The sequence below is a fragment of the Thunnus thynnus genome, chromosome 14 (genome assembly GCF_963924715.1).
Source record: "Thunnus thynnus chromosome 14, fThuThy2.1, whole genome shotgun sequence".
NCBI classification, from domain to species: domain Eukaryota; kingdom Metazoa; phylum Chordata; class Actinopteri; order Scombriformes; family Scombridae; genus Thunnus; species Thunnus thynnus.
The window spans coordinates 26,710,517-26,732,872 of NC_089530.1; the positions used below are offsets into that span (position 1 = coordinate 26,710,517).

The 22,356-nt window shown below is 37.4% G+C and overlaps 1 protein-coding gene across 3 annotated transcripts in view; it reads right to left on the bottom strand.

Annotated features, from left to right (window-relative positions):
* Positions 1–22,356, bottom strand: part of abch1 (ATP-binding cassette, sub-family H, member 1) — a 39,723-nt gene that overhangs the window by 11,102 nt on the left and 6,265 nt on the right. For all 3 annotated transcript variants that reach the window (XM_067610740.1, XM_067610742.1, XM_067610741.1), the window contains exons 3-15: positions 20,814–20,973; positions 18,740–18,894; positions 15,974–16,081; positions 14,181–14,274; positions 9,363–9,437; positions 8,209–8,386; positions 7,861–7,957; positions 7,576–7,744; positions 6,821–6,921; positions 2,286–2,356; positions 1,835–1,884; positions 1,448–1,504; positions 1,143–1,213 (exon numbers count right to left, since the gene is read on the bottom strand). In XM_067610740.1, coding sequence (XP_067466841.1) covers positions 1,143–1,213; positions 1,448–1,504; positions 1,835–1,884; positions 2,286–2,356; positions 6,821–6,921; positions 7,576–7,744; positions 7,861–7,957; positions 8,209–8,386; positions 9,363–9,437; positions 14,181–14,274; positions 15,974–16,081; positions 18,740–18,894; positions 20,814–20,973 — 1,386 coding nt within the window. The remainder of the gene's footprint in view (positions 1–1,142; positions 1,214–1,447; positions 1,505–1,834; positions 1,885–2,285; positions 2,357–6,820; positions 6,922–7,575; positions 7,745–7,860; positions 7,958–8,208; positions 8,387–9,362; positions 9,438–14,180; positions 14,275–15,973; positions 16,082–18,739; positions 18,895–20,813; positions 20,974–22,356) is intronic.

Sequence of the window (22,356 nt, forward strand, 5' to 3'; positions counted from 1 at the left end):
ATACTAACCTGATACTACATCATAATGACCTAACACTACATCATAATGACCTGATACTACATCATACTGACCTGATACTACATCATACTGACCTGATACTACATCATAATGACCTGATATTACATCATAATGACCTGATACTACATCATAATGACCTAATACTACATCATAATGACCTAATACTACATCATAATGACCTGATACTACATCATACTGACCTGATACTACATCATAATGACCTAATACTACATCATATAGACCTGATACTACATCATACTGACCTGATACTACATCATACTGACCTGATATTACATCATACTGACCTGATACTACATCATAATGACCTGATATTACATCATACTGACCTGATACTACATCATAATGACCTGATACTACATCATACTGACCTGATACTACATCATAATGACCTGATATTACATCATACTGACCTGATACTACATCATACTGACCTGATACTACATCATACTGACCTGAAACTACATCATAATGATCTGATACTACATCATACTGACCTGATACTACATCATACTGACCTGATACTACATCATACTAACCTGATACTACATCATAATGACCTGATACTACATCATACTGACCTGATACTACATCATACTGACCTGAAACTACATCATAATGATCTGATACTACATCATACTGACCTGATACTACTTCATACTGACCTGATACTACATCATAATGACCTGAAACTACATCATAATGACCTGATACTACATCATACTGACCTGATACTACATCATACTAACCTGATACTACATCATAATGACCTGATACTACATCATACTGACCTGATACTACATCATACTGACCTGAAACTACATCATAATGATCTGATACTACATCATACTGACCTGATACTACATCATACTGACCTGATACTACATCATACTGACCTGATACTACATCATAATGACCTGATACTACATCATACTGACCTGATACTACATCATACTGACCTGAAACTACATCATAATGATCTGATACTACATCATACTGACCTGATACTACATCATAATGACCTGATACTACATCATAATGACCTGATACTACATAATAATGACCTGATACTACATCATACTGACCTGATACTACATCATACTGACCTGAGCACAGCTCCAGGTGTAACAAACGTAGTGAAGTCTGTATTCAGGCTGCCATAAATCGGCTCTTCAAACTGCAAGACGACAACAACAAAGTATTAAAATTGAGTTTGTATCATCACCAGAAACAACAACAACAACAACAACTGAAACTGCATATACAGTATTTATGGGACTTCTATTGCTGTGCTGCTTTTATGTATTTCTGAAAATTTCAATACAAAACCATTTAGTACATTTCTATATAGTTACAAAAGCTACATAATTACATTTCTACATATTCTGTTGTTTCATAACCTCTTTATTACCTTTATCGGCATGGCAACCAGGTAGGACATACTGCCCAACTTATTATCCACAAAAGCCTGCAGATAAAACACAGAGTTTAACAGTCTTAGTCAAACATATTTAACATGTTTATATTTCATGGCAGATCCTGATGATGTGATTTTATCATGGTGTCATTCTACAAAGTTTTAATTCAAAACTAACAAAATTAATTATTGAAGTTTTTGTTTTACAAATATGAAGAGTTTGTAAAAGAGAAAACAGTTAATTAACGTTAATAGTTATGGTAATTGGGAACATTATGCAACATTTTAGTCAAATGTACACTGTTGGATGATTTCTGACTGCATCTCTCCTTGCAAAATAAAATCATAAACAATATAAAACAGCAGGAAACTAATATTTACCTGAAAGGCCTCGTGTAGTTTCTTCTGCAGCATGAAGGCAATTTGTCGATCTAGAAAAAAACATTATCAGTGAAAGTTAACACCTTCAGCTGTATAATATGTCTTCTGTCAATGATTATATTTTTTTACAGGAAAATGTACCGTGCAGGAGACATGTGCAGTACGTGTTAATCTTTTCCTTTACTTGTTTTTCTCTTCTTTAATTTATTAAATATAGAGCAGATGAAGAGAATCTCATGACAAGACAATAGCATTTCAGCATTTCCAAGACATTTAGTTTGCACAAGATGATTTATGGCAAGAAAACTCAAGCTAGAATATTACTTTTAGTTAAAAACAATTTTAACTTGCACCAAGAAAAACACTGCCACACAATGTACTGGCAGTAATTAATTGCAGTTATAATAAAATAAAACCGTTTCAGCTGCACAAAGGGGGGTTTGCATCTTACTTGTCAGGTCCAGCCAGACGTGTACTGATCCTCCATCGATCACCTCTCTAGAAACCTGCCGCTGGATCATCCTGTAAAATCAGGAGCATGGTCATGATTTGAAAAACATTTTAAGATCCAGCAACAATCAATAAAACCTGAATGAAAGTGTTGTAATAAAAGCAAAAATAAGAGACACACGATGCTGAAGATGCTGATATTCTGAATATTGCTTTTTCCTGTTCAGTCATTATTTGCAGAACACAAGCTGCTTACAGGTTCATTAAAAGACACATTACCAAATTATCAGATATAGATTCAATAGAGTTGATCTAAAGGGCAAAACACTACATTTTTTCACCAGGGCTGTAATTTTGGCTTTCACCAATGGTCAAGTTTTAGTCCGAAAATGTGATTATTTTTGACTGAAAACACAATATTTTATGTTTGCCAACAGGGAACATTTGTTGACTATTCAGCTTTGATGTTTTGAACAAATATACTGTATGTCAAAGTGTAGGGATAAGAAATCCTAGCTTTATTTGGAAATATGTTATTTCTTAGCTTGAAATTCTTGACCTTGAATGGTCAACAGCCGAACTAATTAGATAACAGCTATGTGACTTCAGACTCATGTGACTAATTAGGTCAGCTACATCAGTTATTTCTCACACACACAAATAAAGCAACGTCCATGGCCTCATTGAGTCACTGATCATATTATAATGGATGCAAGTTGAGATTTTATTTGCATGTATGTTGCACATGATTTGACCTAAAATACTTGTCTTGACCCTGCCTCACGTTTCTTCCTGTGGCTATGACTTTTAATTTTCTTGCCTAGGTCCCCTTATTTATTAAGACAAAAGTCCTTAAACATCTTTTTGCCATAATCTCAACTTGTCTCAACTTATTTCCACCTGCAGAGCAGCTCTGCCTCTGAGAAATGTTGGTGAACAGTGCAATCTGCAAATAGCCATCACCAAATGCAGCCCAAGTGTGACCATATTACACATATGAATAAGAATTTGATGTTTCCTATTTTAACAAAACATTGCAGACAAACAATATCTAACTTTCTTATTTAATATTTGACAGTTGTGTTAGTTTGTTTAGTTTCAACAGTTTCTATACATTATTACACTTCTTCTCTAGGGTTCACAAGTAACAATTTTTTTTTAATCATCATTAGTCTGTTAATTATTATCTTGATTAATTTGTCTTTATGAAAGTCAGAAAACAAAACAGGGATTTCCCAGAGTCTAAGATGATTTCTTTGTTTTGCATTTTTTTTGTCAGACCAAAAGTTCAAAACACAAAAACGATCATTTTACAACGATGTGAAACAGAAAAAAGCAGAATATCCTCACATATGAGAAGCTGGAAACAGTTTATCTGTCATTTTTGCTTGATTAATACCATAAACACTGAATAATCAAAATAGTAGTATTTTGACTAATTGATTAATGTTTTCTTTTCAGCCCTCTAATATACTATATTATTTGTGTCACATGATTAAGTTACATTTTTGTGACTGCATCACAAGGACACATCACACAATTATTTATAGATAATGAACAGATGCAAACTTTTCACAGTATGAAATAACATCTGCTCCATGAGTATCTGATAAAATGTGACTGTAATTGTGTGATTACAAAAGTGAACCTGCAAACTCAGAATTGACTCCAAACCTGATTCTTACTTACATTCAACAGGTATTACATGACTAAGAGCTGTAAAAGCAACACCTTTTTGTTTTCTATATTCAGATCTGTCACATGAACGCCACATGATTCAGTACGACTGAGAGTTGCGGACAGGAAGGACCAGACTGTCTACCCAGGCGTCAGACACATAAACGCGACTGTGATTCACACCTAGACAGTAATATGTGCCCTTTATCCTACAGGACTGACTCATCCTCACATGATGGCAATTTTAAGGTGTGAGTCGGTGTGATTTAAGTACGTAGTAGATTTATGTGTGTCAACAAGCAACGCAGGTGGGAGGAAGATTAAATTTTACATCTGCATTTCAGGACATTCAACGTGTATTAGAATTAGTTTCAGCTTCAGTCGGCTTTGAAAGCACATGGCGCCCCGTCACAAAATACCTCATTCACATGGTTTTCAAGGGTAACACTTAATCTTAACCTCCTTTTTTTAGCATTTACAAGCAGTAAAACACTTAATAAATGTTTTATACCAAACTGTAATGTAGTTGCAAGCAGATCTAAGGACATTTTAAAGTGCTTATTGACATTTTTGTTAACAATTATTAACACTTAATGTTACCAACTGATGATTTATAACACAGTACAACACAACTGTAATCATAGTTAAAGGAAATATGATAACACACATGAAGAAATCATACACAGGCAGATTTTAAAGAACTGTTTACTAGGACTGAAACTAATGATTATTTTCATTATCGACTAATCAATTAATTGTCTGGTGTATTAAATGTTAAAAATAGTGAAAAAATGCCATTCACAGTTTGCTAAAACCCTTGATTTGCTGTTTTTATTTGTCGAAGAAAAACAGCAAATGTTCACCTTTAAGAGGCTTTAACCAGAGAATATTTGGCATTTTTGATTTGAAAAAGGCTGAAACAATCAATCGATTATCAAAATAGTTGCAGATTAAATTTCTGTCGATGGACTAATCGATTAACTGTTGCAGCTCTACTGTTCTACTCTCTACTATATGATTACATATATTACTGTGTTATCAAGCGTTCATTATCTGTTTGTAGACCAGCTTCATACAAGGTTATTGATAAATGCACTAAAAATAGTGTATTATAATGTATTATACACAGTTTATTAAGTGTTTATATAGTGCTTATAAGTGCTGAATAGCGGGGTAAAGTAAAGTAGTATCATGTTTACACCAAGACTTCAAGGTTTTCTTCAACTATCTGTACTGACTTACTGCATCTGACACCATGTAAGCTGCATCTTATGGGCAAACTACAGCTTGAGTCCCATTAAGGTTTCTGGTACTTTCCTCCACATGATCTGAACAAGTTCAGAAATATCTGAGCTGATGTTTCTGACAGCGCCAAACACTCTACCTGTCTTTATCTTCAATGATCTGTCAAAACTCGGCATCGACAAAGCCGCTCTGTGTTAGCTGGGAATTATTTCTGCTTGGTGGAAATCTCCACATTTTTCTCTCCACATCAGACACTGGATTCTTTCTTTTCTGGATGTTGTATATTTAGACACGTCTACTTCATGAATTCATGCTGTTACTGAGAGGAATATCGGTGCGCCGCTGCTAACACACTGTGAAGACTTTTGTGCTTGTGAAGGAGGGTCGACTCTTAATTATCAGTTATTAGCTGTTTGTACCTGCGCAGTTTGATTTGTTATGTGTTATAATGGTTGTTAAGAAATGTGTGCAGTGAGGTTAAGTGTGTACATCTGTTTGTGTTTATCATGTTTCTTTCTGGAATGCTGTCTGTGTATCACATTGACATTTGGATGGAGCCAGTCTGCTTTACTGTGGGTTTTGTAGGAGTACTGAAGAATCCCTTTGATGCACACAAACGCAACCCTCTGTAATCAGGATGGTATGGCAGGTGCGTATTTCCTACGCATCAGTCTGCGCTGTGACATTTATAAAAAGGAACTATCTCAAGTAAGCCAAAGGAGGAGAGAAAAGTAAAATGGGACACAAAAACAACACACAGGCCACATGACAAAAGGTCAAATCATGTCCGGACAAGTCGAGACATGTCAGGCCAGACTACAGCCAGTCACACAGGTTCAGGATCTGTTTGGTAAGTATGTGAATTCAAATGTTTCAAGCCCAATTTCACTCGTTTAATTTGAAATCCTGAAATTCTTAACATGACACATGTGTGAACTGAAGTTTTAAAATTTTGCATTGAGTGGTTATATAGCAGAAAACAACAAAATTGTGCGATCTGCTGGGATTTGTGCGTCCATTAACTGTTATTACAGCCCATTTCTTGCTATATAGTCAGCTGAAGGACTTTTTTGTAACCTCCTTTATCTCTGTTTTTGCTCTCTACCAACTCCTGAGGGAAATATCTGTCTCTTTAGTTGCTAAATGCTCCACTATGTTCACCAGCTAGTCTCTAACTGTGTCTGTTTGCTGATTTCTGTCTGTTTGGTACTGAGCAGGTAGTGTACGGTGGGTTTTTAGAGATTTTTCTCTGAAAACAGCTGCCTGCTGCAGCTGAAATCAATGCTGTGAGAGTGGTGATTGTGAAGCAAACAGGTCAGAGTCACTGATAATTCTCTGTCGTCACTACGAGCGACTCCTCTAACATTACACATTGTCATTTGAGACACTGTTATTGATTATAGCTGCTTTATGCAATAGAAGGCTGGGGGTTGCTGCAGCACTAGGAACTGATGTTACTCATACAGTAATATAACTGATAGTGCAAACACTGTCTTTAATGCACATCGGTCACATCATGGCCACTACCCGATTAAGTTCAGGACGGTACTGGTGCAGATTCTGATCCAGCTTACCTAATCGGTGCATCTTTTCTTATGGTGATGTTTCTCTCACCTTTTTGTCAGATAGCTGGTGAAGTTCTTGCCAAAGCTGATGACTCCCCAGTACTCGCCATTATAGATCCCATCAAAAGCGTCTGTGTGAGACAAGGGCACCTGTGGATATAAAGAATAGATGTAGTTTATACATTATATGATCAATTTTTAACTTCTTTAAATCAATTGAATGCTCACTGATTATATTTTGCTTCAGCAACATAATGCTACACATCTGAATCCAGTAAAACACGTCCAAAGCTTCTGATGCTTGTTATTAAACATTTACATAAATTGAAAGCTTGTGTGTCTGTGTCAAACACAGAAAAACAAACTTTCATTAGTTTCCTAGAAAATGTAAGACTTGATGTTTGCTCTGCCGTGAACAGAAGTGAAACAAATTTGTTGAAAGTCAAACTAAATGTAGGAACTGGTAGAGAAATGTGTTACTTCCTTTCTAAACTGAACAATTTCACAAACTAACAGTCGCTCCGAGCTCTGTGACAAATTTTCTAACTCATTAAGCCACAAAACACACACACGTCCGTGCAAGCTGACTGAATAATAAAGTAACTATCTGTCATGCAAGAATTAATAAACATAATCAATCAATAAGCAAAATAAATCTGAATTAATCAAAAGATCTGCAGGATATGTTTCCGATGAATAGAAAGAGAAAAAACAAGTGAACAACCACAGAAACTAACGGTTCCTCTTTTGTTGTGACACATACAAGAGTATTAATATCAATGCATCCAAAGGCCAAATAAATACCTGGTGCACACTGGTGTTGTCCAAGAAGGAGAGCAGCGAGTAGCTATAAGCGGAGGGGGAGGTTTCGTTGTTCACCACGGCAACCTCGATCCCCTTTGGGTCTCCTCCGACACACAAACAGATCAGAGAGATCTGGATGACGGGCAGCAAGAACTGGAAACACAACGAGCTGCGAGCACAGAGGAGACGGTAACAGTCACAAACGCCGCAACAGAATGTCAATCATAACTTCTACTATTAATTACTACATATTACTACTATTATATAGTGTTAACTTTGACGTACCCCGGCATTCTCTTCATCCGCACCATGGTTTTGATCATCAGGGCGGCGATGTTTCTCCACTTCGGCAGCAAATGTCTGGCTCGCACCTTCCAGTCCGCTGTACCGTCATACACACAATAAAGATACACTTTAAAAGGTGATGTTACACACAAACAGCAACCCAAAAGTATTTTATATATCGATATTTACATATTTTCCACCACACTATTAATATTTATCACCCTGCAAAAACAGGCAGATTGTAAACTGAGTATTAACATCTGCAAAAATAATATCAGGTAATATTTACATCTGGGATTGTGAAACTAAACCGGAATAAGATGTGTTTTACATGTTTCAAATCAGCACCTGAATATTTGGGGAATTCTTCTGTAGTTCCTGCTCCGCTTCCCAGAATCGGCCGACTCTCATCGCGCCCGCTCTCGAATGATTGGCTGTTCTCCAACGCTCCCTGCGGACTGGACCCCTGTTTAGAGCCAATCTGGTCTGACGTCTCACACAGCTGCAGGAAGGCGTGCTCCAAGGTCTGCAATAGATAATAGATGCATAGATGTAAAGAGGGACCAGACGATAAGTGTACAATATTATTTTCCCCATTAAGGCTTCACTTTGTCTTCACAAAGCAGAAAATATCACTGCATAAATGATTTTTTTCTGTTTTATTTTCAATGAGACATATTAAAGTTGCTTGTTCGTTTAATCTAACCTGTATATTTTTTTTCTCTCACAATTGAAGTTGCATCAGAAGAAGAAATCAGTTTGTTAAGCGCAGTATCTCTTGATTGGGTTTTGAAAGAACTTTTTATAGATTATGCATCTCATTTTCAAAATTACATTAATGTGGCAACAATTTACAGTTTGAAAAGTTGCATCACTACTTACTGAAGTTGTAAAATGCCTAAATAAAAACCAGGTAAAATACATTATAAATTGCTATTTGTATGTTCTTTGTATTCCTTTTCTCCATAAGCTCCTCAGCACCTCCTCATGAAAACTAATGACAGTGTTTTGTAACTTAGTATCTCTTATGTCTTCGCTGCCCTCTGTTGGTCTACACTGCAATGTAATGCACCTCTTCACTTTGTTTTCTGTGTTGTGATTTGATTTTAATGTGGTAGGAAATTTCATGTCACAATAAAAAAACAAATCATTCAGATGTAAAAGACAAAGTTAAATAACTGTCCTTTTAAAATATTTTTCATTTAATTATGACAGTAAATGCTTCCATAAAAAGGAAATAAATGTAACATTTTGTGTTGTATTTCACTTTATTTCATCGTTTCATTTGTTTTTCTTTTGGCGTTTTTAATCTTCCTTAACTTGCCTTGATGCCTTGTTTCTTTTCTTTTCTTTTATGTTTATTTCAGATTTTAATGACTGTGAAACTCAATAAACAACACTGAACTGCTCTCAAAGTAACTTGCCTAAGAGAAACTCCCTTCTCTGCCTACCAGCACCTGTGGGTGTCCACAGAGCCCATGTGGGCTTTAAAAAGTACTCACTGTTGCACTGTGCTGCTTCATGACGGCGTCTGGAGGACCTTCAGCCAGCAAGCGGCCGTTCCGCATGAGACCGACCTAAAAAAAGGACAGGAGTGTTGAGTCAATGTAGAGAGAAGATCTGTTTGATAAAAGTGTTATTAATAAGTGATATTCTCCTCTTATCGGCAACTGTGGTGTTTCCGTTCCGCACTTTACAGAGAACATCTGTCAATCCAACTGTTTAGAAACACAACATCTGGCCAAAAGTTCCTGAATAGTCCAGCAACACTCAGTTCAACATCCCCTCCACATTTGGAGCTGAACATTTTCTAAATATGAAAGAAAAGAGGCCCAAAATGTTCAAAAATATGCCCACAGTTTTGCCTCTCTATGGTTAATTGGTAATTGGTAAAAATTATAATAATTGATAAAGAAATAACTTAAATGTTTGAGGAGCATTTTTCCTCCAAGATCACAAAAATAAATTTCTTTGTGAAAAAGAACGTTTGACATTTTTGATTTTCTGTTGTTGTTGTTCTGTCAGTCTTAACTTTGTTCAGCCATCATGTTTGGCTGTATTTATGACTAGAGATGCAAAACTCATCAGTTCTTGTGCGCTAAAAAGATTTTGTCATGGAACAAATACTTTTCACACCTATTACAGCGAGCATTATTTTATATTTATTAAAGAGGACATATTATGCTTTTTGTGATTTTCTGATATAATGTCTGATATTATAATGTTATAATGTCTGATTTCTATTATTAAACATGGTCAAAGTTCCAAAACAAGAGGTGAACATATGTAAAAATGCTCCCTGCAAGTCAAAAGTCAGGGCTTCAGCCTGCCCTGTTTGCCTCCACTTCCCCATCAAATTGATGTCAGATTGTTCACATGTGCCCACAAACAGCCGTCTGTTCTGTAGCCTTTGTAAATAAGGTTGCTCTATGGGTCGTGTGCGTTGTCCTCTCTCATATTTTGGATTGCATTCAGGGTCGAACATGTACAAATGTATTTGAGAAGTTTCCATTTTGAGTAAAGAGCAAGAACAGGAAGTGAAATCCTACTACTGTTGTTTGTTTACGTGGCCACCAAGAGCTGCTGGAAGTCTGCTGGAGACGAAGCTTCCTGAAGCTAACCAATCAGAACTGGGGGCCTGAACTGAGGGCCTGCATAAAGGACTAGTATAAGATAAATAAGTAGAATCCCAGAATATTAATTATTGTGAATATGTCTTACTATTTGTGATAACCTCGTTGGAGAATGAGTTGTATTTTATCACATCAGGGCAGGTTTTCATAAGCTTCTGTTATAAAAGTAGGATTTTGTTTTGTAGGTCTGTGTGTGTGTGTGTGTGTGTGTGTGTGTGTGTCTTTAGTGGGTCAAACAGGCTATAAACAAAATTTGCAGTTGCTATGTGATCAAAGTTGACCTATTCTACTAGACGGAGTAACACTGATGAAACAACAATGGAGCATGTTGACACGACCCTTTCAAAGCTCATTCCTTGGCAGTGGAGTGATGCATTGCTGCACTGTGTGACATAGTTCTGTCAAGGTTTAACAGACACAAATAGAAATAAATCAGCAAATCTACCTCATTCTCTCTCAGTCAGCGTGATCTTCGTCCACCCACCTATCATTTAACCCTGAACGGAGACATGGCTGAGCGAGCTGAGTGGTCAGACAGGTTCTAGTGGAGAGTTTCAGTGTCTCTGTTTACATGTAGTTGCATTAGCGAGAGGCCGAAATGAACTTGGACCTCGTTTTGTGCAGCCTCAGAAAAAGCTTGAGTTATGCGGTGCCACAGGCAAGAGTTTCGGTTTGAATATGACAGCACACACACACACACACAAATACTTGCACTGACAAGTTGATTAATTGAGGCTCTGTGACCTGCTGACATGGCAGAACAGATACTATTTTCCACCTGAAGTCACTGTCACTGCCAATATTTTATGCCAATATGTCTTTGAAAGCACCAAAAAAAAATCCTGCACACTGTCGATCACTTTATTAAATATGTTTTTGGTCCGAAACATTGTTAATAAAGTGAGAACAAGTGATCGACAGTGTACAGGATTTGCACTTTTTGGTGTTATCACAGTCAAAGAGTTTATGATCCGACGCACCTGCCCATAAGACTTTCTGGAATGCATGAACGTTAGGGCGTGTTACATGCCAATATATCTTAAAATCAGACCAAGACAAAGATATTACAAACATTTCGTTTAATTCCCCCAGACTCTGAGCGCAGTGAAAAAGCCTCTTAAACAACATTTAAACCATCATGAGACAATAAATCCTTCACTGAAAGCAGAGAACAGACTGATTAAAGTGATGTATGAAACTCTAAAATGTTAATTTATAAAAAAATACATTTTCCATCTGCAGGTATTTATCCCCAGTTTATAAAAAGGCCAGTTTAAAATGTATCACTATGACTCTCATACACACACATTAACAGACCAACCGCATACATACAGTAGATACACACAGTGAAGGGGTTTAGAGGCAGCTGTTTGTTCAGCTACAGAATAAATAGCACTACTTCAGCACTTCTCACAAAACAAGCAGCCATGTTCCCTTTACTAAAACATGCTTACTCAGTAACATGAGAGGTGAGAGGTTATTGTACAAGAAAAGAGAAGTGACATTTTAGCCTCTGAAAACCGCACAACTCTGTTTCATCTTTGTGTGTTTACTTACATTCCTTACAAAAGCACAGAAACTAAAGGCCTCATAGTATTAAAGCAACACTATGTAACTTTTGCTGAATAGCTGCTACTGTGGCCACAATTAATGAGAGTTAACCAATTATGGGATCAATATAGCAGTATATAACAGAAGAAAAGAGTCGTTAGGTCAGGAAGCTGACTAAGTAAGTCAGTTGAATGACAACATCTAAAGTTTGCTCAACATTAGCTGCCATAAGCTAATGGTCACAGTAGACCAAATAAGGCCAAGGATGCAAAACCCCTTAGTGTATAAAAGTGAGCAAAGGTGTGTTTTATTGCTTATGAATATGTATTTTTTTCTCCTTTAAAAAGTTATATGGTTTTACTTTAAATAAATTGTTCTAGCTGTTTCTCCCCCTTCTTCCTGGTATCGATCTTTTCATCTAACTCCCCAAATGATGAACTATACCTTTAAACAAAAAAGAGAAAAATGTGCCTTCTTGTCGCCTAATCTGCAGCACAAATTTACAACTGTAAAGCATTCAGCTTTAAAGACTTCATACAGAAAGAAGATTACTGTTGAAACAATGACTGAACTCATGGAATATCTGGATTTATGCTGAGCCAAGCATTAGTTTGACTGGCAGCGACGGGTGATTATTAAATGTACTATGAATATGTGGTGCTATAGGCTTACTGTGCTGTATGAAGGGTGAGCTGTGTGTAGTGACTCGTACTGTGTGTGAGGCCCTGCTGTTCTCCTGGGTGATCATTTATTATAAATCTGAGTTTTTTGATATAATTTTGACTTAAATCTATGACTGTATGTGCACAAATAAAACCCAACAATGATTATAAAGCCTCTCTGATGACTCTATTTTTAAATGTGTGTCTGCCTTACTTCCTGTTTTCTCTCCGTCTGTTTCTTCACACTAGTCTGTATTTGTATGCCAGCAGGGTGGGGTTCACAGTATGCTAACAGTCTGAACAGATCTTATTCACTGCCTGCAAAGGTCCGATGTCCAAGCGGGTCATTTAATGCATCACACCAGGATCAGATGACAAGATGCGTGTAATCTTAGCTAATAAACTTCTTTTGGTAATTAGTTTTCTAGCGATTCACTTTTCTGCTTTTCTGAGTATAATATGATTTACACATTATTTATATGTGCAAATGACATCAAAACATAATTACCATTGTCCTCAAATCATATCCATTTACACACTGTGCTTAGAGGATAAGGCCAGCTGTATTATGTATTTTTCTTACTGTAAGTAAATCCCTTAACAAGACTTAAACAAACAATGTGTAAGTCTGTCTTTCAATACTTTCAGACTTCCCTACTCTGTCTGTGGCATTCAGCCCAAAGCACATTTGTTGCTACTGAGGATATATTTAAAAACAGATCACAAATACATATTTAGATTTATGAAAGCAGAAGTATACATAACATTTTTTAAGGACTATTCTCAGCAGGGGATTAATTTAACACATTTAGTGCTCTAGTCTAGTGAGTTTTCAGGGGAGCAGGACAGTGTGTGTTGGATTGACTCAAAATGAACTACTGTACTGTACAGTGTTCATCTTAATGCAAGAACATGTCATCCAGTGCAACAATGTGGCTCAATGAAGTGTTTTTAATAGATTTTGAATGATTATGGAGGTTTGTGGCACAGAGGAATAAGATGTATCAAGCTGTGTTGTTTTTTTTATGGGATTTATTTGGGATCAACAGGCTTTTCCTTTGAACTGAATCATGAACCAAAATAATTGAGTATAAAACTAGTAACCAATTAAGTGAACTAGTGACCACAAATGTGATTTGTATCCAGTGAGATGGAAAGTAAACACACCAGAGAGCTTCCGCACAAACTCCATAGGAAGTTGTTCTTCCCTCAAATTGAGCTTTTGTCCTTCCTGTCAAAGCCAATAAACAGTAAACTTCATCTCACATGTTGACACAGAACTGACCTTCTCAATGGACTCGTTGTTTTTTCTATGAGGGGGCGAAACATAAAGACTAATGTGGACGAGGTGCTTTGTTCTATTGATTTTGCCGCTGTACTCCTGAATGTTCGTGAGCATGCATGTGCATATTTATGCATAATTTCCCTCGTGCGTTTATGAACATGCTTGTGGGTTCTGTGTGTGTTATCTCACCACATTGGCTTGCCTGGCCTCCTCTATGTAGTGCGTGGTGATGATGACGGAGACTTTCCCCGTCTTCACAATCTCCACCAGATGCTGCCAAATCCTAGAAAGGGTACCGAAGAAACCAAACAAATGACATAAGACTTGACCCGCTCACTAATAGAGTTTTCTTAACGTCTGAAAAAGCTTACGGCTTTGCCAGCAGCAGTTTTGCCTGCCAGCCGTCTGATCTGATGAGGCTTTGTGGTGCTATTACACAATGAGATGTGGTGCATAACACCGACGGAGAGCAGCATGCTTTCCTAAAAGTGTTCCTGACTTGACCTCTCTGGTAAAAAATAGAATAAGGCTGCAACTAACAATTATTTTCATTGTTGGTTAATCTGCTGTTTTTTTTCTTGATTAATCTATTAATGAAAACAGCAACACAACATCTTAACACACAAGGTGGTGACTGACAAAAAGTCTAAGATCCAAAAATACTAAATTTACTATACTACTAATTATATATTATAACTGAAGACCAAGAAAAGCAGTGACTTTTCATAATTTTTGACTAATTTTTATCTGATTGTTGCAGCTCTGCAGTAGAACGTAGACATGAATGTTTGTACTTCTATCCTTAAAAACCTTTTCTCAGTTACACAGCTGTAACACTGAAGCTGGAGTGGAATAAATGACCATTTTCACCACCTACAACTCAACTCAAACTAGCTAACAATATCTGGAAAATAAACTAAATCTAACTGAATTTGGCAGGAAAATTATCTTGATTCCTATAGTTTGTACAGCCAGGTAATATATTGATATAATGACAATATAGTGATATGAAATATTTTGTCTGGGGTTTTGGTTATTGAATTATCATGATACAGCTTAAGTTTTGTATTTTCCTGGCGTTAAAGGGTACAGTACAGTTTAGTGATGCAATTTTCTGAACTTATTCAATCATTCTTGCTCAATAAAATGAAATTAAATGTGTGCCTGCTTCACTACCACAACTATAATATCAGTCATATGTCATCCTTCTCTCTCTCTCTCTCTCTAAGCTTTCTGTCACTCTCTACACTGTAGGTCAAAATGTGAGTCAAAAATGCCATGAAAATGAAAAATAGGAAAAATTCATTAGGGATCCTCAATGCTAATACCCTTGATTTTTCCATATTAATAAATAAGGGTATTAATTTAAAAATATTTTGATATTTGACGTTGCCAGGATAACCCAATAACTACTGAGCAAATATATTCATGTAAAATGTAAATCCAATGTCTTCCTTCAGCTTCTTATGTTTTTATTAAAGGTACCCGGTCAAGTCTGACCTCCAGTAGTGATATGAGCAGATGCGGACACACATGCACAATACAGTTCCACACTATTTAAATGATTGACTCTACAGGTGGCTGAAAAAATGTAGAAATATGCCAGCAAAGGCAGGGAAGAAGATGACTTTAAGATAGTAAGCATGAACATAATCAATGTAGGATTTAAATACTTAAAAATCAGCTCTGAAAATGTTTCATGAGGAAGGAAATGTATTCAGCATGTTGTTGAGAGCAACGTTAGAGGATAACTCCAGTGCATTTTGGTGAGTAACACTCAATGTGTTTACAAGAATGTCCCACAGTGGATCTTTAAGGGATGTGTAGAATGACAAATGTTTATAAGTAAACAACAAGGCTGTACTTTTCAAGACTTGCATAAGTTGGAAAACAGCCACAATGGGAAGAGATCTTATAGACAAGCTATGTGATACCAGAGGAAACAATTATGGGTGTGTGTGTGTGTGTGTGTATTTACATACTTTGCCCTGAGCACAGGGTCGACTCCTACTGTTGGTTCGTCCAGAATGAGCAGCTCTGGATTCTGAAGAAGAGCCGCTCCGAGAGACACCCTGCGCTTCTGACCCCCACTGTAACACACACACACACACACACACACACACACACATACACACACACACACAGAAACAAAGAAAACCAGTGAGAAAACAATAGGAGTCAAAGGGTGTCAAAGGTGAATCTCCCACACTTCTAATTCTTTCGTAACTGATAATCCACCTCGCCTCTCACATGCATGCCGCTCACTCCGGAGGGAGGCGATGGGAACCAAAAGTAGCAGACAAAACCTGCAGGACAAACCTGCCTGACAACACAGAGGAAAACAACAAGACCTGAGCAAGAGACTTTGGGGACGGGGGGGGGCATTTTGACAATTTGACCTAATTTTATTGCTAGTATTTGAAAAACATTTTCCTTTTTTATGTATCACAAATAAGCAGATTGATCCTAAGTGTTGTGATCACAAAAGAGACAAGATGATATGAAGCAGAAACACACAATGAGCACATGTGCCACATGGTGTGTTTACTCATACCAGGAATATTTTTCATGTCATGTATAGTGAACAATATGTGTCACTTAATCCTGCAGCAGAGCAAGTGAGGAGAAGATGAGAAGCCTGTTGCAAGATTATTAACACAACAGACTGTTAAACAAAATGACTTTATACACTAAATCCACTGTAAAACTGCCAGTAAGCATTGTTGCTCAGTAACATGACAGGCTGTTACACCACAGAAGACATAAATATTACATGAACTGCTAATGAAGCTGGTTTGAGGGGCCTCTTTGAGAACAGAAGGGTCTTTGTGACGAATCAGGGATGTGAATCAAGAGCCGCAACAAGAGATGCTGATCACTCTTCCTCCAATAACTGCAGAATATAAAGGGGTCGTTAAGTAATCTACCACTTTTACTGATGTAAGTCGGTGCATTGTTAGTTTCCTCTTGTTTCTTGCAGTAGTCTGTACTTGGCCTAAAGAACAGAGTCAGATTTTTAAAAATAACTTAATGAATGTAACAGGGATCCAAAAAAAATATTTGGTGAAATTCCAAGCACACTATTTTTAATTCATATTGCCACCGTTTCCTTTTATGGCTTGAGAACAAGGCTTTTCAGTCTTTCTATCTTCCTTTGTGGAAATGATGAAAAAGTGAGCAGCTGATAGTGGAGGTTCAGCTGAGTGGAAAGTTTTTTCTTAAAAAAAACAACAAAAAAAAAAACAAAAAACAAGCTGTCAGAAATCTCAGCAGCAGGAAGTTGGAACAATGAAGTTGAACAAGGCTCCGCAGATAAAAATCATTTGTGGGATGGGTGAGTAAACATGTTACCAATTACAAACTGAGCTGCCAATCAGGCTGCTGGTTAAAGCTCACACTTACAGTTTGATGGTGATACAAGCAGGCTGAATGTAGAGTGAAAGTCCAGGTCTCACAGGAAACTGAGATCCTTGCTTGCTTACATCAAGTTCTCTACTTGCTGGTGCACAAGTTAACATCATGCAATATACTGGCAACTTTAAATGATGTTTCCTAAACTTTAAAAGGGGACGTATCGTGCACATTTCCAGGTCTTTATTGTTATTCGGGGGCTCCACTGGAACATCTTTGCATGATTTACAGTTCAAAAAGCTCCTTATTTATCTATTATATTTGAGATTTTCCATTTTGAGTAAAAACTTAGAAAAAGAAGTGAAATCCTACTACTACAGTTTGTTTATGTAGCCTCCGGGGCCGGTGGAAGTTGTCCAAGACGCGGCTTCCAGGAGCTAACCAATCAGAACAAAGACTATGGAAAGAATGGCCGTTTCTGGGCACGTGTGAACAATCTGACATCATCACAAGTAGGAAGTAGAGGTAACATTACAAACAAAGCATTCAGAGCAGGCTGAAGCCCTGGCTTTTGACTTGCAGGGAGCATTTTTACACATGTTCACCTAAAGTTTTGGAACCATATTTAAAGCAGACATCCGACATTATAACAGTATAAAAATAACAGAAAATCACAAAAAGCATGATATGTCCAATTTAAGGACTCAATGGACATTTGCCTTGATGGCTACAGAAACACATGCTGACATAACAGTGATAGTTTGTTGAGAATATCCAGCAAAAAGCTGATATTACAATAAATTAGATGCTCTCTCTTTATTTGATCTTTGCTAGTTTTATTGTTTTATAGGCACTGGATTTAAGACGTGTGGAGGAGGAGAGAGTGATTATGTCTGTGTTTGTCTTTGTATGCTCACATTAACACAGGGAACAGAAGTGTCAAAGTCCACAGGCATCAGACTGTTAAAAACACTTTTACCTCATTTCATGAACCAGCTGTATTTAAGGACACGCTGTATTTATTACAGTCTGGCGCTGTCTCTATTTCACAACTGACTAAACCTGCCTACTGCAAAAAAAATGTAAACAAGACAAAATGTTTTTTGATTATCTCGTTATCTGTCCTAATCTAAAAAATCTAACATTGTTGATGCCCAAATGCCTGTTGATCGAATGTTGTCCAAAGTTCACCTGCAGAAATTTGTAGAAAATGATGGACCTGTAGGTAAGTGGTCCACTGGTGTAAATTCAGTGTTATGATGCACAATAAAACAGACCCACATTCAGCTCTGCATAGTTACGTTCTCTAAAAACGAACCTTTCTGGAGAAGCTCAGTTCTAAATCACTGCATTCTCACTCCATCCTGTCTGTAAGGTCACCTATAACGTGGTTGTACCTGAGATTTCGGACCAGGCTGTGCTTCTGAGGTAGATCCAGGAAGTCAATGAGGAAGTCCATGCGCGCCTGCGTTTCCTTCGACGTCAGGCCGTGGATTCGTCCGAAGAAGGTCAGCGAGTCGCTGATGGTGAACTCGTTGTACAGCGCCAGCTCCTGTGCAACATAAATGCAACCATGTTTTATTCTTTAGAGAGGAGTCAAAACCTTAAATGTATCAGTGAAGACAGGTACGGCATGAATACTGCAGCTTTTTCATCCCCACAAGGGTCACCATCATGTACCTCACCTTATTCCAACAAATATACTACTAACTGATGAGAGAAGCATCGTATAAGTTACAAACCCTCCTTTTCTGCACTTCTCTTCTTCATAAGGAAATTATGTCTCATGTACGTTTGGTATAATTTGAAATTTTTCCATAATTGTTCCAACAAGATACCTGAGTTTTGGAACCGATACCAAAACAAATACTACAATACTTTTTCCAACACCTTACTTTGAGGAATATAAACATGTGTTTCTCAACAATACACTTTCTTTCATTACAGAGAAAAAGCCGAACTTCCCACACACAAACAGCTGTACGTAAAACTTTACCGAAATGGAGTAAAAATATACACATCTTTGCTTTCTTGACTGTTTTCAATACTCAGTGCTACAGACACACTTCAGTCTGTAACAAAAAATACACAACCGTAGTCTCATGACACCTTTCCCATTGTTCCTTTGTTGATAAATTGATTTATGAAATATCTAATAGTGTCTAATAACCACTGAATTCATAATGTAATTCACAACACAATACTACAGATCTGCATGTGAACTGCTGAGCACGTACGCAAAGACCTTTGACTTCATACCGTCGTTCCTGAAAGGATTACAGTCCAGATTTCCTCGGAAAATATTTAACCTTAAAGGATTAATGGATCAAATGATGACTCATATGCACATTTCATTGTATCAATAAATAACTAGGATATATTATGTATTGCTAGCCTCTCTGTTCGAGTCCAAGTTACAAGTCATGCATCTCGACACACACACGAGCCAAGTTCACCGCAGCGACACAACAGTCGCACCCTGGGAACATGTGAGGTGTCGCATTTCATCTTCACCGGGTCACAGATCGCTTCCTACAGGGACGAATGTGATGCTCAGGGTTTCACACAGGGGACGCATGCCATGTGTGTTATCAGTCTCATCGGGTATCCACTCTGACAGTGATGAGACACACTCAGGTACAGGTCACTGACTTAACCAGAGGCAAAATTAAAGACGGCCCTGAGCAGAGCACCTAATCCAATAGTTACGGCTGTAATGAGCAGCTCTCTGATGGTAATGTGAGGACAGAATTTTCTTTAGAAAACCTGCATACTTAAGAAAGAAATGTGGAACTGTGAGACAAAGAAATTGGGCTTAATGCAAACAGAGTACTGCAAAGAATTTCACAGGGAATCTACACTCTTTAAAAAAAGCAATTTAAAGATTATCTAAATTCTTTTCAACTCTACTTAAACCTGAATTGAATTTAAGATCAGATTAGCAACCAAAATGTAGATAGAAAGCTTTCTGACTGAACATACAGCTCAGAAAAAGGACAAGAGGAAGTCCATTTAGAGAAATAAAATGACCTTTTGGTCAAAAAGCCTTGAATAAATTTGTGTAGAGCGATTATCCATTAATCTTTTGATCTTTTGTGTTGTTTTTTCAGACCAACAGTCCAAAACCCAAAAATATTCAATTGACTCTACTTTAAGACCAGGAAAAGCATCAAATTCTCACATTTATGGATCTGGAACCAATTTTTGCTTGAAAAATGACTTAAACAAAATAGTTACAGATTCTTTTTCTTTCGATCAACTAATCGATTAATCGACTAATTGTTGCAGCTCTAAATTTATGGATAATATTTAAGCACCTTTGAGTGCACCGATTCAGCCTATGACTATATAGCAAAGGATACATTTATACATTTAACAAGCATGTATGAAACACGGTTTGTGCACATGTATTACACACTAATACAAACACACCTTTAAACAGGAGAAATTAACGTGATATGTGTTTCTCACCTGCGGCATGTATCCGACCTTCTTCCCTGGGACATCATGACCGGGAAATGCAGGTGGCTTCCCCAACACGGTGATGTGACCCTTTGAGATTTTCAGAGTTCCCACAATGCATTTCAGCAGCGTGGTCTTCCCACATCCGCTGGGGCCCAAAAGGCCGTAACTGCAACACAGAATCAGAATGATAAAACATGAAGGATCTCTGTTAAATTATTCATCTTGCAAACGTAATGGTGTGTTTGTTTATCATCTGTCCATGAGGTTTCACTTTCATAGAAAACAGTACGTAAATATTGTGGCGATGATGCTGTGATAGCGGACTTCCCTCTGGCACACAAAGGCGCCGGTGCAGCTCTAAATAGCCTCTTCTGTCACTATATGAGTGAATGGGAACTAGTGCACCATGTTAGAGAAACTGCAGCTCATATACACACACAGTCAGGCAGGGAAGGAACTCAGATTGCCCTTCAACAGTATTTTCAACAGAGAACATACGGTGGATCATGTTTATGTAAGCATCTGAAGATAACCAGATGTCTGTATTATATGCAGGTGTTGTGTCAGAGTTGCATACCAGTCCTTTAAAGGGACCTACAATTAGATTGTGTAAACAACTGTCACAGCAGACATTCAGAGTGAACCAGGTTGAGCTACATTCATAAAAATCAGTTTTATATTTTTACCCAGAACTCAAGAAACAGAAATAATTATACAATCTCAAATCAGGCCGCTTGACCCGTTAACTCCTTACCAATGTTTTTTTTAACAATGTTTTTATTGAGATTTCAATGTTAATACCAAAAGAAACACACAATCACAGACATTTCACAAGTCACACAAATGTTTCAAATAAAACAAATAGAATAAAATAAATGCAATAGGAAAATAATAATAATAATAATAATAATAATAATTTAGTAAATTAAAAAAGATAAAAATGAAATAATAAAATAAATATTACAATAAAAGGCAGAATCTATACCCTCTCTTGACTCCATCATGAATGATGCTTCGCTGTCTTGTTTCACAGTAGACGGACTCCTTCTCCTGGTACTTTGGAGAGTGAAGAAGAATCGCTCTGCTCTGGTTTGGTTTAGCTGTGTGATGAACTCGTTCCAGGTTGAAGGTTTTATCAGAGTTCAAGCCGAGCCGTGACGGCAGCATGTCATTTACAGTCGAAGGGTGTTTTATTTCCTTCGGCTCCCTCACGTAGACGAGATTCTTTCTTCTGCCCCCGTTCTTCAAGTTCTCGGCCTCGGTTAATGTGGTTTGAACGTGCTGGAGCTGTTCTTCTGCTGTTGTTATGTGTGTTTCTGCTTCTCTGACACATCTTGTATTTATAGAAACATCTCGTTCTATGTCTGACAATTTGCCTTTAATCGCCACGATAGAGTTCGCCATGTCAGACAGACGATTATCACTGTCGTCCAACTTTGACCCAAAGTCTGAGCGAAACAACTTCAACTCAGCTAGCACGTCAACTACATGAGCCATGTTGCTAGTTTCTGTGGCTGTCAATATCGGAGAAGTAGTAGATGTTTTCATA